The sequence below is a fragment of the Monodelphis domestica genome, chromosome 2 (genome assembly GCF_027887165.1).
Source record: "Monodelphis domestica isolate mMonDom1 chromosome 2, mMonDom1.pri, whole genome shotgun sequence".
Classification (NCBI taxonomy): Eukaryota; Metazoa; Chordata; class Mammalia; order Didelphimorphia; family Didelphidae; genus Monodelphis; species Monodelphis domestica.
In genome coordinates this window covers 68,780,874-68,798,403 of record NC_077228.1, presented here as the reverse complement: position 1 = coordinate 68,798,403, position 17,530 = coordinate 68,780,874, and the positions used below count along the sequence as shown (strand labels likewise).

Below are 17,530 nucleotides of genomic sequence, written 5' to 3'. Positions count from 1 at the left end.
CGCCTCAGTCTTTGGACTCCAAAGCCACATGAGGGTACATCAATAGATGATAATGCACAAAGACAATCGTCATTCTCAGTCACCGAGAGACTACTATATATATAGCTATTTATACATAGGATTTGGTTTCAGTGATTTGAGATGAACTGTTTTATTAAACACTTGACAGGTGCTATTCAGAAAAATAAGTGAGGTGACAATATCAAAAGTTAAAGGTTTGAGGTGAACAAATATACTTTCTAACTATATTTGGAAAAGTATTATATAGTCCAAGTAATTGGCAAAGTGCAAGAGCAGATCATACTGGATAAAATTTGAAAAATTATAGAAGTGAAGTTTTGCTTAATCTATTCAACAAGCATTTATTAAATACCCATTCTTTATAGTACATTTTTTAAAGTGGGCAAATAAGATATTTTGTGATGCTGCAGAGTGGTAGAGTAGATAAACCACTAGAGTTGGAATCAGTAAGACCCAATTTAAAATCTTGCCTCAAATCCTTATTACTTGTGTGACCCTGAGTAAGGTATCTATCCTTTCATTTGCAAAATGGTAATCATATCTATAGCATTTACTTCATAGTATTACTGTGAGAATCAGATGAGGCAATGTAATAATTGAGTTCTCTGCAAGTAGTATATAAACGTTGATTGTTTTATAGTTGAAAGTCATGAATTATTATGGTCTCTGAACAAAACTGAAAATAGAAAGTATTACTCTTTAGGAGGTGGGGATGAGTAGATTAACAGCAACAACAAAACCCCAGGGATTTCAGAGAAGCAATGTCATCAAAGAAATGCATAAGCAAAAAAATGGGATGGTAATTTGGCAAGAGTGAGGTCTAACAATAGTCCAGTTCTCTTCTACTATGGTATCCTCATAATGTTAAGAGAAAACAGGGAGGGTAGGACCTCAGCATGTTAGGCAGATTTCCTATGGCAAACTTTCATGGAAAAGAGTAATATTGGTTATTGTCTGCATTGTTGGATGGTGTGCCCATAGGCTCTTATGAATATATTAAAAAGCAGCAACCTTTCTTTTAACTCTGCTACTGTTAAGCAATTCTCCTTATTGATTACCTTCTATAAAGAGTAGTCTATCTTTGTTACCTCTCCTTCTTTACCAATCATATAACTAATATTTATTAAATGCCTACTACTGGCCAGGAACTGCACCAGGAGTATGATATAGACAAAAAAGGAGGAAAAAAAATCTCTGCTCAAGGAGTTTACATTGTATTGTGGATGGCATTTCATATATAAGCATATGCAGAATGCATAGAGATCAAATATAAAATGAATGTAGAAAGTATTAGGAAGTGCCGGTACTAGAAGTTGGAAAGGATGAAGAAAGACATCATGGAAACAGTGGTGCTTGAGTTGCATCTTGAAAAGAGAGGATTCTATGAGATGCAGGTGAGAAGAAAGTCCATTCTAGAGATAGAAGATTGCAGGTGCAAAAGGCAAGGAGATGAAAAATAGAAGTGCTATGTGTTGGTAAAAAAAGTTATAATTCTTCATAGTGACAGATATGGGAACCAATCATTACTAAGTAAGGGAATGATTTGGCCTGACTTGTGCTTAAGGACAATTCAGTTTTTGAATAGGAAAATAGAACAGAACAGTTAACAAATAAATGAGTTGGTGTTTATTCTGCATCTAAAAGAAAGCACACAAATTTCTTTGTTTGGGCAGAAAAAGCCCTACAATAAATTAGGGTAATTCACTAATTACTTAAGTTAATAAAAATATACCTTAAAATTATCCATATCCTTTCATTCTTAATTCTCTACTTACCAAAGTTAAGTACATTTACCCACTAGGAGGTAGAAAACCAATTCCATTTATTAGGCCAGGTAAAGCTTCTATAAATGCAAATGGCATTCTAGGTTATGAACAATTTCTTCTGAATTTTTATAGTGTCTATTCATTATCCAGAACTTGATCCTCCCTACATTTCTGACATTCCAAATAACAATACCAGTTTATTAAAATGGAGGCAAGACCATGTTTGAATACTTAGCCAGGTGGTTTCTTTCTGTCTAGTATTTTCAAATCATAGTTCCTGTAACAATTGGTACCACTGGGAAACATGCAAATACACACAGTGAGTATTTCAAGGTGGATCACACAGCCACAGGCATTGGACACAAACCTGCAAATAGCACCTCTCCACATCGAATAGGCTTTCGTGGACGTGTTCTTGGTCCTTGCATCAGTGGTCGTTCTTGTGGCAGTAAAAGGTAATTTTTAGCTTCATCCACTAGGTCTCTGGGAGAAGAAAGATAATTTTATTTTAAAGGTCTGAGTAACCTTATCAAGCTTTAACATGATTTAGGAATATAATTTGATGACAAGCATCAAACATCTATAAAAGTCACAAATGTTAGCAACTATTAAAGAATTTAAGAACAATAGTGCAAGTCACATTGTGAGCTGTGAATTAGTTATTATGTTCATTATGAACTCATCTTCTCTGGTCAGCATTAGCTGGAATATGAATAGGAACCTTTCTAAAATAAAAAGGCTTAGTTTGGGTCAAAACATTCCATAAAAAGAAACTAAAAGTGGATGTGCTATATGTGTACAATATATTAGTTGACATGTCTACACAGTTCATTCTTTTATTTAAACATATTTTGTTTTAATCAGCCATGACCTACATTTTCACTCTCTCACCCTATCCAAACCCTGGCTGCCAACTGAGAGCACAAGAAAAACAAATCCATATAAATATGTAGTGAATAGAAACACATTTTCACACTGGCCTTATCCAAAAAACATTTCTCATTCAGCATTCCAAATCCTTCATCTCTATCAGGAATTTGGGTGGCATATTTCATCATTAGTTCTCCGTAATGTTTCTTGGTCATTATGCTGATAAAGAGTTCAGCACAGTAGTACTATACCATAATGTGTTCATCCACTTGCTCATCTACTTCTCAATTTGAGTACCTCCTCAAATTCCAATTTTTTTGCCACACGAAAGAGCTATATTTTTGTTTGTCCTTCATTTTGCTTAGGATGAACTAACCTCCCTCTAATTCCCACTACCTACTTCTATTTCAGTACCCAAACATGAGTATCTTGTCTTTTCATCAGAAATGCTTGGAATTTCATTAAAGGTCTATTTTCTCCCTCTGTAGAATTATACTTGTTTTTTTCTGGGTTAATTATTCTTAGCTATAAGCCCACATCTTTTGCCTTCTGGAATATCATAGTCCAGGCTCCCTCTTCCTTCAGAGTAGTGGTGGCTACTAAATCATGTGTGATCTTGACTATGGCTTTCAGGAATTTGAAATCTTTCTGACTGCTTGCAGTATTTTCCCTGAGCTCTGCGTTTTAGTTATGATATACCTGGGAATTTTCATTTTGGGGTTTCTTTAAAGGGGTGACTGATGGGTTTTTTCTTTTTCTACTTTTCCCTTTGGCTTTAGGACATCTGGATAGTTTTAAGATTTTTTTTTAATTTAACTAAAAAAAAATTTTTTTTTTAAGTCCTTACCTTCCATCTTGGAACCAATACTGTGTATCCAAGGCAGAGTGGTAAGGGCTAGGCAATGGGGGCTAAGTGACTTGTCCAGTGTCACATAGCTGGGAAGTGTCTGAGGCCAAATTTGAACCCAGGACCTTCCATCTCTAGGCTTGGCTCTCAATCCACTGAGCTATCCAGTTGCCCCCAGTTTTAAGATTCCTTGAAAGAGGATGTTTGGTTCTTTTATTGGATTTTGATGTTCAGAAAATTCAATGATTTTTTTAAACCCTTACTTCTATCTTAGAATCTATACAAGTATTTGTTTCAAGTAAAAGAGTGGTTGGTATTAAGGACTAGATAACTGAGGATAAGTGACTTGCTCAGAGTCAAAGAACTAGGAAGTGTCTGAGGCCTTAGACTCAGATCTTCCCAACTCTAGGTGTGTTGTACTATCCACTGAGTCACCTAGCTGCCCTAGTCCAATGAGACGTAATTATTTTTCTCCTTGATTTGTTTTTCATGTCAGTTGTTTTTGCTATGAGACACCTTAGATTTTCTATAAACTTTTTTAGCCTTTTGACTTTGTTTTAATATTTCTTACTGTCTCATGAAGTCAATGCTTTTTATTTGGTTCATCCTAATTTTCAGGGAGTTTTTTGCTTGGGCAAGGTTTTATACCTCTTGCACCAAGCTGTTAATTCTCTTTCCAATTCTTATTTCTACAGTTCTCATTTCATTTTGTTTTTGTGTCTCCCTCCCACCCCCAATCTAGTACTGTCGTTTCATTTATCACCTTTTTGGGCAACTAGGTGGTTCAGTGGATAGAAAGTCAGGTCTAGAAATGAAAGGTCCTGAATTAGAATCTGGCCTCAGATACTTCCTACATGTATTACCCTGGGTAAGTCACTTAACCCCAATTGCCTGTCCCTTACCACTCTTCTGCCTTAGAATCAACTGATTCTAATACAGAAGGTAAAAGTTTAAAAATAAATTAAAAAATTTAAAACCCCTTTTACTTTTTAAAAAATTAAAATGATGATAAAAACAAAAAAACAGTGCAGGATGTCCATTCCTGGAAATGCTACTCCCTGCACCAGTATCTTTTTTAGTCCTACTGTGGACTTGAGACCCAGAGTTGGGTGAAGAATAAAGCTGTCAGTTGGCACCTATTCCAGTTGCATGGGTCTGAAGGTGCCCTCATACAGGTCTGGGAACTCTTATTGTCCTGGTGCACAGCCTCTCTGTGGGCACTAGTGTTCCCTAAATGACCTGTTCCTGGCCTGACCCATCCCTGGTGTCCAAAAACTTTTTGTCTGGCTCTATATTGAGTTGGGATAAACAAATGACTCTATGACATTTTCTGTATTTCTCCAAGAGGATTCAATACAGTGAATTTTTAAGATTTGTTTGGAGGAGTTTGCAGAAGGGAACTGACTTCACTGCTTCCTTATTCCTATAATAAATATTACCCTGCCTTCTTGGTTCTATCTCTCTTAGTTTTTCTAATGCTTTTTTAGATTTTAAAGGTAATTTAAAATATAACATATGGACCATAAGTCATATTATTTATGAGATGAAATAAAGTAATCCTAATACAGCTTGAGATCTAAGATGACAATAATAGGGATAAATGTAACATGCTGGGGATGCACAGACAAAAATGAGATTGCCCCTGTTGCACAAAGGGGGTGGGGGTAGGGAGAATGAAACATTTATGTATATAAGCAAATTCAAGTTAATTTGCTAAATAAAATTCAATATTATTATCAGTTCTGAATTAATTCCCTCCCCTTCACCATCCATTGAGAAGTCAACCCCACTCCCAAACTCATTACAAATATGTATGGTCATGTAAAACACATTAGCTATGTATAAATACATATAAATACATTAGCACTCAATCATAGCATGTTTCATTATGAGTCCTTGGGAATTATGGTGGATCACTGTTGGCTAGAGTTAAATCTTTCAAAGGTAGTTATTTTTAATAATGTATAGATTGTCATCCTGGTTCTGTTCACTTTACTTTGTACCAGTTCATACGTCTTATCAAGTTTTTCTGAAATTATCCCTTTTATCATTTCTCATAGCATAACAGTATTCCACCACATTCCTATACCATAGTTCATCCAGGTAAGGATAGTTGATGAGCAGTGATAGTGTTGCAAAAAAAGAAAGCATCAATAGAACATTAAAAATAATAGAAGAAAGCAGATAGGAGTTAAAAAAGTATCACAAGCAGGGAAGTTTTGTTACTACTGTGTTAAATTTAAAATTTACTCAAAACCCCCCTGAAACTATGGAAATTCAGTTTCGTTTATAATCTTTTCTATTGAAATGTTGTCTGCCAAGTTTATAATAAAGAAAACTTAAAGAAATGTAAGAAGATGGGGGGGGGGGGGGAGGTAGGGTGGCTCAGTGGACTGAGTCAGGCCTAGATGGTAGGTCCTAGGTTCGGACACTTCCTAGCTGTGTGACCCTGGGCAAGTCACATAAGGTAAGGGTTTAAAAAAAAGAAAGAAAAAATTATAGATCTTACCTTCCATCTTAGGATCAATACTGTGTATTGGTTCTAAGGCAGAAGTGTGATAAGGGCTGGACCCAGGGTCACATAGCTAGGAAGTGTCTGAGGACAGATTTGAACCTAGGACCTCTTTTCTCTAGGCCTGGTTCTCAATTCACTGAACCACCCAGCTGGTCCCTGAAGGTAAGAGTCAAAAAAAAAAATGAAAGAAGACAAAGGAAGAGTCAAACAGGTAGGTAGTAAGAGACAGTAAAGTCATGGAAGCCATGAAAGAAAACTGTGTCCCAAGGAAAGGGGTAATTGACAGTATCAAAGGCACTGAAGGAAAAAAAAATGCCATCAAGCTCTGGTAACCTTAGAGAACAGAATTTCAATCGAGAGGTAAGGTCTGAAACAAAATGCAAATGGCTGAGAAATAATAAAGATAGCTTTTCCTAGGAATCAGAATTTGAACTTAGGGACTTAGGCTTTAAATGCAGTTCTTTCTGCACAGTAAGATACCTTGATACAACTGGGAGGTCACTGTGCTTAAGAGGACATTAATTTTTACATTTAAGTTTCCAGGAACTATGGCCGAGTGGAAAACAGTGAGCCAAGTTTAGAACACTTTGAGAAAGGAGGGGGGATGATTTGAAGAAATGATGACAAACCTTTAGAGACTGGGTGCCTAAACGGCAACCCTCATGCTGTATATGAGCCCCTGCCCTGGTCTTACCCCAGACAGGGGAGGGAGGAGGCACTCCCACTGGACTGCTGGGAAGAGGGGTGGGTCATGGGAGAAATGTCCTCAGGTGCATGTAGAGAGGGGGAAATGAGAAGTCCCCTTTAGCACATGTGCCAAGCTTCACCAACATGGATGCAGATGGACTGAATCTCAAAAAAGTTGTTGAGTTATGTGAAAAATAACAAACCAATGATGTGAAATAGCAATGAGCTTGCCTATTCTTCTTGGTTATGAAAGGAGTTATGAGAGAAGGAACACTGAGTATAGGATAGGGATTCAGGTGTTCCATTATCAACAGAAAATGTGTGGAGAAGAAAATAAAGATGATGAGGAGTTTGTTAATTCCCTTAAGAACAAGAATTTCAAAAGACAAGATGGAATAGGATCTGAACTGTGGAATAGAGCTGAGGTAGATAGGAATGAAAGTGCAATGATAAATGTCTGATAGAAAGGATTTTTGTGTTAATGATTGAATCAGTGACTGAATCACAGGCATAAAGGCAACAGAAACAGGAAGTTCTGCTTGCCAGTGTAAACCTCAAATTTCCTTAGACTTATAAATGTTGGAAATTTCACCAATGGGATATTTCATACTTGGAAAATTTCTTACTGATAGTCTATTGGAATGGGAACCCCATTGGCATGGGAGGTTCTTTCTCTTCCCTTCTTAAGATTACTTTAGGACAGAAACCCTTTGCTGAACAATGGAAAGGTCTTTGACCTATGCTTAAGCATAGAACAGGAATTTCTTTGAGTCTTGATTGATTTTAGAATTGATACAATGGAGATACTTGGAATCAATCTCCACCCTATTCAGTCCTAATAGGATTGAGTAAGGGCTGCAGCCTAGATCAAAATTTAATTATTCCAATCTCTACCCTACTCAAGTTAACAGGATTTAGAAAGGGCTGTAGCAAAGGAGTAAAGATTTAATCATTTGAAAATATGACCTTCAACAGACATGTGCAAAAGCCAGAAACCTCTGGGCGGTCCTGGGTTAAGCTAGAGCCTCCATTGACAGGGAAATTGATGAACAGTGATTGGTAGATGTGAGGACTCAGGGGAGGCAACTTGGAGGGTTTCCTTAAAGATAGGGGGTCTGAAGACTCAGGGAGGTGGTTGAGGTTTTGGTCGGTGTGGTTCCTGGGCTCTGAGAAGGCTTACTCTGAAGGAAGCTGAAGGTGGGGGCCTCTGAGACTGTTTCTCCATTTTGGATACGTGAGTAATAGGGACTGATCTCTTTTCTTTGCCCCAGCTATCTAAGGGCTTGGGCCTTTTGGTCCAGCCTAAACAGAAGGGGTATTTAAGCCCTATTCCCTTCTCTCCCTTTTTCTCTCTATCTCTAATTCCTTTCTTACTCCTATTGTAATTAAACTCCAAAAAAAGCTGACGGCTGACTTGAGTTTTTCATTTAGGAATTACATAGCTGATTCCTTGGCGACCTTAAATTAATATATATCAGTTTTTTAAAGTGATTCCCTTGTAACAGCAGAGAATAAGAACAGATTAGTCTGATTGTAGCCCCTGCCCTTGAGGATCCTGCGATGACACATGATGGGGAGGCAACCCCAATATCATGGCTGGTCCGTAAGAAAACTCAGAAGCAGGAGATACCGGTTATAGGTGGATATGTCAGGGAGTTCTAAGAGTCAATGAATAATTGGTATTGGCTCTTTCAGGTTGGATTGAGACCATTCATTCCAACATAATAGAGAATGAGACCCAAAGAAAATACCCTGAATGTAAACAAGCACTTGATTCCCATAATCTCTGATTCTTCTAGTACCTATGGCTATATGGGGCTCACACTTTCTGATGAAACTGCATCTCCTTCAAGGCAACTCTAGCTCCATAACCATATTCTAAGAAGGCAAAAAATAATAAACACTTAGAAGACATTCTGGTTTCCTATCAGTTTACCTATCCTTAAGTTTTTACCAACATGGCCCATCTAATAACTATGGCACCTTAAGATTCTAGATCTATAATAGATTTAAGTCTCTTTTAGTGCAGGCTCTTTAGTGCTTCTGCTAGTTTGAAGGCCGAGCTCTCTAATGGATATGAATTTCCTTTGGAACACTGTTTATGGTTCCTTGAAATCTCTTATGGTACTAAGAATGTTGGTAAATGATGAATGGATGCCTGAAGACTGGACTCAATTAAAATATAGGTCAGCTTCATAAGTGTTTACCCAATGAACAAAAAGTTTGAATCGATAGTAATTCTCCTAAAGAAAACTATATTCATCATATTTTAGCAGAGAATTATCACTTCAAATCCTAAATTGGCTTAAAATCTTCATCATTCAATAAGCATTTATTATTAAAGTTGTAGAAATCTACCTTTAGATTTCATTGTCACTTCTATGTCAATAAACACCACACACAAAAACCAACAGAATGGAATAATATAAGTTCGGTCTTTCCCTTCTGAGCCTTCTTTTCTTAATTCTATCCTAGAAGAAAAATCTATTAAAAATGTCTTGGATTCAGGAAGAAGTAAAAGTAAATATGAGAAAGAGGAAAAAGTATAAATGCCCATCTCTTGGTTTCTTTCTGACAGAGGATATTCTTACCTGCATTCTTCATCACTTTTGATGAGGGGATCAGAGCCTACTGTTCCCACCAGGAACTTGGGACTAAGCAATGGTAGACGAACATGCTGCAGCACCTAGGAGATAATAAACACCACTAAAGATACCAGTCTACAATCTGTAGGACATCCAATTGAGTGCATGATTCAGGAATGCTCTCCAATTTTGCTTTCAATTATTTTTTGATCTAATTGGAAATGGTGAAAAAAAGGCAATGCTGCCCTGTAATAAAAATTTTTGGAAGGACATGGACAAGAATCACAAAAATTGAGAAAACATGAAGGGGTTATGATTTATTTCAGAGGAGAGCCTATCCACAGTGGTAAAACCACAAATTAGAAAGATATTTTAAAAATTTCCCAACAATCAATATAGTTATATGGATATAGTAATATAATGGATTCTAGTTCTTTACTTCAAGTACCTTATATCATTTAAGAAGGCCATTTTGAACTTTCAGCAGAGCTTATGCAATTGGAATCAAATAAAATTAGCAGCCCTAGATAAAATCTAGTTATCCCATTAAAAATTACACTAATAATGGTGGTTCTCAAATGTTTTCTATCCTGCAATTACTTGGGTTCCATATCATCCCTTTAGTTCCTCTTTCTTCTTTGCCATCCCCCCACTACTAAAGAATATAAAGGTTTCTAAGTTGTTGAAAAGAAATGATATTTATGGTTATCTTTATGTTACCAATTTCAGACTATTTAGATTATAATTTATATTATGTTCTAAAATCTACAAATGTCACAAAAGAATGGAGATTTTCTTTTACCTCTTTCTTATTTATTTTTTGATTTGATTTATCTAAATTTGATAATGGTTGGTTTAAGTCTCCCACTAGTATGGTTTTATTGTCTATTTCTTCCTTCAATTCTCCTAGTTTCTCCATTAGAAATTTGGGTGCTATATTATTTGGTGCATACATATTGATTAATGATATTTCCTCATTGTCTATAGTCCCTTTTAACAAAATATAATTACCTTCCCTATCCCTTTTGATCAGGTCTATTTTTGCATTGGCTTTATCAGATATCATGATTACCACTCCTGCCTTCTTTCTATCAGTTGAAGCCCAGAAGGTCTTACTCCATCCTTTAATTCTGACCTTGTGGGTGTCAACCCGCCTCATGTGTGTTTCTTGAAGACAACATATGGTAGGGTTTTGGATTCTAATCCATTCTGCTATTCGTCTACGTTTTATGGGTGAGTTCATCCAAGAATGGAGATTTTCAAGCAAGCAATGCTTTTTAAAAAATTCTTACCTTTTGTCTTGGGATCCATACGAAGTATCAGTTCCAAGGCAGAAGAGTGGTAGGGGCTAGGCAATGGGGGTTAAATGACTTGCCCAGGGTTGCAGTTAGGAAGCATCTGAGGCCAAATATGAACCCAGAACCTCCTGGGGTCTCTTGGCTTGACTCTCTAATCACTAAGTCACCTACCTGCCCCTTAGGACAAGCACAAGTCATTCTAAATATTCTTTGGCCCAACCAGTGATAATTTTATAGTACTAGACAGAAATATTTAAGATTTCTTTCATGTTTCTGGTTCAAAATCAGAAGGCTTCCTCTAGTGTAGAGGAGATACTTACATGAGCTTTCTGATTTTTACCTGTGGAAGTTGGGGTCGTCTCTCTTGAATACTATATTTAACCCAGGCCATTACAGCATTGAACACCTGTTCTTCACTTCGAACATTTAGTTCATCACTGGATATAATATCAATGAGCTGGTTAGCTGGAAGCAGCATAAACTCTTCACTTTCCATTACCTGTTCAAAAGTAGGTGAAAATAAAAGGAAAACGTTTGCAGTCACGAGTAACTGTGATGAAATCAACATTCTAGTAAAAAAAAAATCAACTTGTTCCAGTTTGAATCAACATCAAACAGTAAGGCATCAGAAAGAACAAAATTAGATTATGGAATCTTAGTTAACAGCGACTTATACAAAGAAGGCTAAGAGAACAGACTTTGATTTCAATAGCAAAGGAAATTCCTGAGGTGAGAAACTTCCTCTAACAAAGTAGGCTGGTACCTTTTCTGAAACATATGGTTTTAAGACATTGAGAGATTAAGTCATTTGCTCATGGATACTCAGCCAGTATTGCTAAAGAGGAAGGACTTCAAAACACAGGAATTCCTAACTCTAGATCCGACCTAGTATCCACTAGACCTGATTACTTCAGAGCAGGTATTTACTAAATGTTGATGAATTAAGTTGTACCCCTTACCTGAATCCCTTCTACAATATCCCTGCACCAAAACTCATTATGTCCCTCTGAATGTTTTAAAATAATCAAAAACTTTTTATTTAATAAGAATGACAGCTAACATTTTAATGATGCTTTAGACTGAGCAAAGTGCTGAAGTAGCTGAATTCATGTACGAACAATTCTAATTATTTCAGAGTTCTATTAAAATCATCTAAAATTTTTATAATTTTGACACACTGGTTGTAGTGTTACCCTCTAGAACTACAAAGAACAAATCTAGTCCTTTATCCATTGATGGATCAAATATTTCAAGATTGTTACTATATCCATTCTGTTTTCCCTTCTCTAGGCAAAAAAATGCTCAAGTTTTTTTCAAATGTTCTCTGCAGAATAACTTAAGAGTCCCCTCTGCAGACTTAATCTGCAATATGTAGGAAGAAAGAGTGGTCAGAAGGGTCAAATGCAGCAGAAAGGTCAAAAAAGGTAAGGCCCAAGAAAAGAACATCTCATTTGTCAATTAAAAAAAAAATCACTGGTAACTTTGGGACAACATTTTTTGTTGAATTATGACACTGAAAGCTACACCACAACTGGTTTAGAAAAAGGTAAGAAGAGAGAAAATGCAGATACCATTTGTAGACAACTTTTTATAAGAATTTGGTTGAGAAAGGAAGGAGAGAAGTAGCATGATACCTTGAACAAATTGTAGGCACTAGTGGAAAAAGAATTTTAAGGTGAGAAAGATCTAGGCATGTATGAAAACCTTAAGAGAAGGAACCAGGGAGAAAGAGGTTATTTTTAAAAACTGAATTTAGTTAGATTGAGAACAAGAGGAAAATTAAAGGGAGATCACTACCCATGACAGAAAATAATAACAGATGACAATGAGAATGAAGAATTACTCAGTTCTTACTTTGTTCTAGTTTTCTTTGCCAAACAGATATTCACTCTGAGAAGGATTAAAGAGAATCCTGTGAACAACCCAAGGTAAAAGCAGAAGTGGTAAGAAAGTATTACATTCAAAATGAATTCAAGGAACCAGGCTTACTTAAAACTACATATAAGATAATTACTGAACTATTAGTGATCTTCATTTGAAAGGCCATGAAGAAGCAGGCTTTTTGTTGCAGACATATATGATAGAGGAAATATTTACCCAACATTTGAAAATGGAAAAAAAAAGTAGTTATAAGCTGTATGATGGAAAGAATACCAAACAATGGGTTAATGTTAACTCTAAAGGAAGTCACTAGTGAATAATCCTGTTACTCCTTATACTCCTTGGTCGTATATTGTTCAAAAATTTTATTAATGATTTGAATAAATGTATAGGTAGCTGACTTACTAAATTTGTAAAAATAGAGGAAACCAGGGATTTAACACAGATGACAAATAGTTTTGACAAAGAAAGGCAGCAGGGTGTAGTGGACAGTTTGGCTTTGGAATCAGGAAAAAGAAGACCCAGGTTAAAGCCTCATCCACAACTTTAGTGTCTAATATCATAGTGCCTGTGACACAAAGGTAAACACTATATAAATGTTAACCATGACTATTATTATTATTATTATCTGCCAGGAATGGGTCATCTCAATAGAAAATGAATTTCCCATCACTGGATGCCTTTAAGCAGAAGTTTTATGGCAAGTTTAAAGTATCAAAGGATCATGGATTGGAGCTGGAAAGGACCTAAAGTTCAAATCCTTTGTTTTACTGATAGGGGTACTAAGGCCTCAGAAAGAATAAGTGACTTACTTATCCATGGTAAAACAATTAGTGTTAGGACTTCTAATTTCAATTCAGTGACTGATTATCCCATATTGCCAGGAGGAATTTTGCAGTTTTTGCGATCAATTATCTTCATCTGGTATAGATTGGTGTAGGGGAACTCAGAGATCCCTTCCAACTCCAAAATTAGGAATTTTAAATTATGGTCTGACCACAAAATATATTATTTTGATTATCCACCATTGTGGCATATCATCTATTAAGGCTATTTTATGATTTTTGGAAAGAATGAGAAGTTATGTAGAGCCAAGGAGGTATATAAGTGGAATAATCCTTTTCTGTCAAAATTTAAGTGTGTTTATCAATCAAGTCTTTTTTTTTTCTTTATGTGTCCCTGAAGGCAATCCCTATGTGTTCGGAAGAATAGCAGCATCACTGGGATTGATTTATACTCTCCCATGTAATATGTGAACATCTGAAGAAGCTAATATCCAACTAAATATATACTTTTTCATATGTTTGTTTAAAAAAAACTATCTTACGGTATAATAATTTTCTACAACAGCTATAGTTGTGTGTGCTTAATTTCATTTCTGTCTTAGCCTGCTGGGCTCATTTAAAGCTAATGAGGCCTATGATCAACAGTCAATAGAGAGGACTTCCAAGTTACATAAGCAACAAGATAGTGGGCTAGGCATTTTGCCTGATCCCCAAGTCCTCTTGAATTTCCTCCAAATACAAATTATATGCCAAAGATAAAGCAACTTCAGTCGTTTCCATGGTCTAGGGCATCAAGAATCCAAAAGATTAATGGGGGCAGCTGGGTGGCTCAGAGGATTGAGAGTCAGGCCTAGAGACGGGAGGTCCTGGTTTCAAATCTGACCTTAGACACTTCCCAGCCGTAAGACCCTGGGCAAGTCACTTAACCCCCATTGGCTAGCCCTTACCGCTCTTCTGCCTTGGAGCCAATACATAGTATTGTGTAATATATGTGTAATAATAAAAAAGGTAAGGGTTAAAAAAAAAAAAGAATCCAAAAGGTTAAAAAACAAAAACTACAAACTCCAGAAACAGATGCTCACTAACCCCGAGCTCACTCAGTAACCTCTCCCTCACCTCTCAATTCCCTCTCCCTCTTTTCTGTGCTATAGTGACCCCTGCTCCTGGCTGTGATCATTTTCTCAGGTCTTAATAGCCAACTTGGCCAGTCTTTCAGAAGTAAAATTCTGCTGAGGGTGCAAACTGGAAATACCAATGCTGCAAAGCTCTGAACTAAGAGCAGCAATGATTACAGGGAAAGCAGGCTCTGACTTGTCAGTCCTGAGCCAGAGAACTAAAAAACAGAAGGAGAGAGATGGGTCACCAGGACAGGGTATTGTGTGTGTGTAGAAATATGTAGCATTCACCAAACCTGAGGGAAGATGGCTTTCTAGCGAGAGCGATTTCAGATCACCCAAAACTCACTTGTACCAGAGATCTAGGTTGGTGAACCAGGAATTGTCCAGTGTGGGAGGAGACTGAGATACTTTAAGATTCATCTCCAAAGAAAGCACAATTAGATAGGAGGAATTAAAAATTGAGCTCTAAGGAAAATAAGAGAGGAGGTAGGTGGGCAAGACTGAAAGTACCAAAGATTCAAGGATGAAGAAATCTCAAAGACGGTTAAATAAACAGAAAAATAGTAATCACAGGAAAAGGAGTTCAGGAATCTATGAATTCTATAAAATGAAGTATGTGAAGTGACAGAGAACTCTATGGAATTTGAGAACATGGAACCAAAATCTTTTGTTCCTGTAGTTTAAAAGAGAAATGAGAATTATGAGAGCAGAGCTTATGTCCTGCACAGCAAAAATAACAAGCAGAATAGAAAAATGTGAATCTCAATAGAAAACTTCACCAAAGAAACAAAAGAGAGAGCAATACATTGGGAATCTAATTACAAAGATAAAAAAGGCAACTTAGAAGAAGAGAAGCAAAAAACAAGAACATTAAAAGAAATTATGCTTACCATGTAAGCAAAACATTTGAATCTTGAAGACAGGATATGTAGAGAAAATCTAAGCATGCATATATATATATATATATATATATATATATATATATATATATATATATATATATATATATATATACATATTCCTCTAGAAGAACATGACAGGACAAAAAACCTTATAATAATAATAAAGGAAATAATAAACAAGGAACTAACTGACCAGAACTTCTGAACACAGAAAATGAAATTCCAATTAAAAGTATTCACAGACTGCTTCCAGAAACAAAAAAACAAAACAATACAACACTAGAAACTCAAAGACACATAGTGGTAAATTTAATTCAGACACAATCCAATCCAATTTAGAAATAAGTTCTGCAAGCCATCAGAAGTAGTTCAGGATGCAGGCCAGGATAACCTATACAGAAAACCTGAGTCTAACCATACAAGAAAAAAGGTAGGCATTCAATAATAAAGAAAAGTTGGAAACTATTTTTAGAAAGAAAACCAGAATTGAAGGGATTTCAGAAATGAAAATATTTGCCTATTGAACATAATGAATAAATGCAGAAAGCAAGGACAGAATCAGCAGTAGAATGACAATAAAGAAACCAGGAAAAAGTTTCTCTCTAAATGTACAGAAGGAGACAGGGGTAAAGGCAGAAATCTGATAGAAATGGAAGTTATGGAAAGAACTTGGGGAGAACTTGACTAAAAGTGAATGCTTCCTTTGTGGGACTACATTAAAACATGAGAAAGTACATGAAAGGAGGTGAGGGAAGCCGAGGGATAGAGAGGAATAAACAATATGCTGGTCTTAAATAAAGGGCTACCAATAGGGTGAAAGTGAGCTCTGTGGTCTCAGAAAGAGCCTCTGGGGAGAGGGTAAGGAGGAGGGAGCCAAGACTGAAAAGGGAAAGAAAGAAAAGAAGCCTTATTTTGGAGGTAGGAGGTTCTACTGATGAATGAATGATCCTATGGGTCAGAATAAATGAGGACCTTACATGGGATGAGGTCTGGGAAATTTGTTTTCTGGAAAGTCTACTTGTTCTGGAAGGTGTGGCATTGAGGCAATTGGCACCTGAGAATGGGAGAACATGTACTTCTAGGCAAAGATAGGGAAGAAAATGTCAAGAGAGGATATAGATTAGTAGAGAGGTGAAGGAGGTTCCCTACAATGAGGCAACATCCTTTCTGACAGCTAAAATGACTGGCATTCTTCTGAGAGAAAGGCAAATGGAAAAGAACTGATGAGTTAAGTCCTATAAGACACTGGCAGAAAGTGTTGAGAGGGCAGAATCTAGAATGGTTGGAAGTTTTGATTGTATGAAGAATACAGAGAAAAGAAAAAAGACCAGATGAGTACCAGGTCAGAAATCAGAGAATGAGGGTCTAGAGAAGATAAAAAGAGAAGATGGATAATGAAAGAAATCCTTTTTTAAAAAAGAGTGGAAAAAATGAAATTAAACTAATGAATAGCACTAGCTGAAGAGCAAAAAGGGGAATCTACTTAAAGGGAAAAAGAAAGAGGAGGAAAAAGATATTACCAGATAAAAGTGGGAGAGAGGAACTAGTAATAAAACCCTAAAGGGAATGGAATGACAAATGAGAAGAGGAAATCAGGGAATGAAGAGAAGAGTCAGTAGGAGCACAGTCCCCTAAAAAAAAAAAGATTTAAGACAGCTGGGTAGCTCAGCAGATTGAGAGCCAGGCCTAGAGATAGGAGATCCTAGGTTCAAATCTAGCCTCAGACACTTCCTAGCTGTGTGACTGGGCAAATCACTTAACCCCCATTGCCTAGCCTTTACCATTCTTCTGCCTTGGAATCAATATTAATTCTAAGGCAGAAGGTAAAGAGTTAAAAAAAAAAAAGATTTAAATTACTGTGCTTTAGCAGAAGAGGGCAAATTAAAATCATAAGTAGAACCCCTCTCCATTTTAAGAGTTAGTTGGTGGAAATAAAAACTTAACCCATCTAACTTTTAATGTGAATAGTTTGAACAATTTAAAAAAAGGGATGGGGAAAAACCTTGCTATGAATCAAGTGAATCTAAAAATCAAGAGGTTCTAACAAAACAAAAACAAACATAAAAAAAGGAGATAAACAAGGAAACTATATTATGCTGAAATGAACCACAAACACTAAACCAATGTCAGTGATAAATTTATACATTCCAAATGCCTTAGCATCCAAATTCATTGAGAAAAGATTATCTGAACTTCAAGAAGATGTGGTATTAAGGAAGCTTCAATATCACTATCACTTATGGATTAAGTGTTAA

At 36.3% G+C, this 17,530-nt stretch overlaps 1 protein-coding gene across 1 annotated transcript in view; it reads right to left on the bottom strand.

Annotated features, from left to right (window-relative positions):
* KLHL20 (kelch like family member 20) overlaps positions 1–17,530 on the bottom strand; it is an 81,988-nt gene that overhangs the window by 35,131 nt on the left and 29,327 nt on the right. The window contains exons 4-6 of the mRNA XM_007480796.3: positions 10,930–11,088; positions 9,298–9,392; positions 2,155–2,270 (exon numbers count right to left, since the gene is read on the bottom strand). Coding sequence (XP_007480858.2) covers positions 2,155–2,270; positions 9,298–9,392; positions 10,930–11,088 — 370 coding nt within the window. The remainder of the gene's footprint in view (positions 1–2,154; positions 2,271–9,297; positions 9,393–10,929; positions 11,089–17,530) is intronic.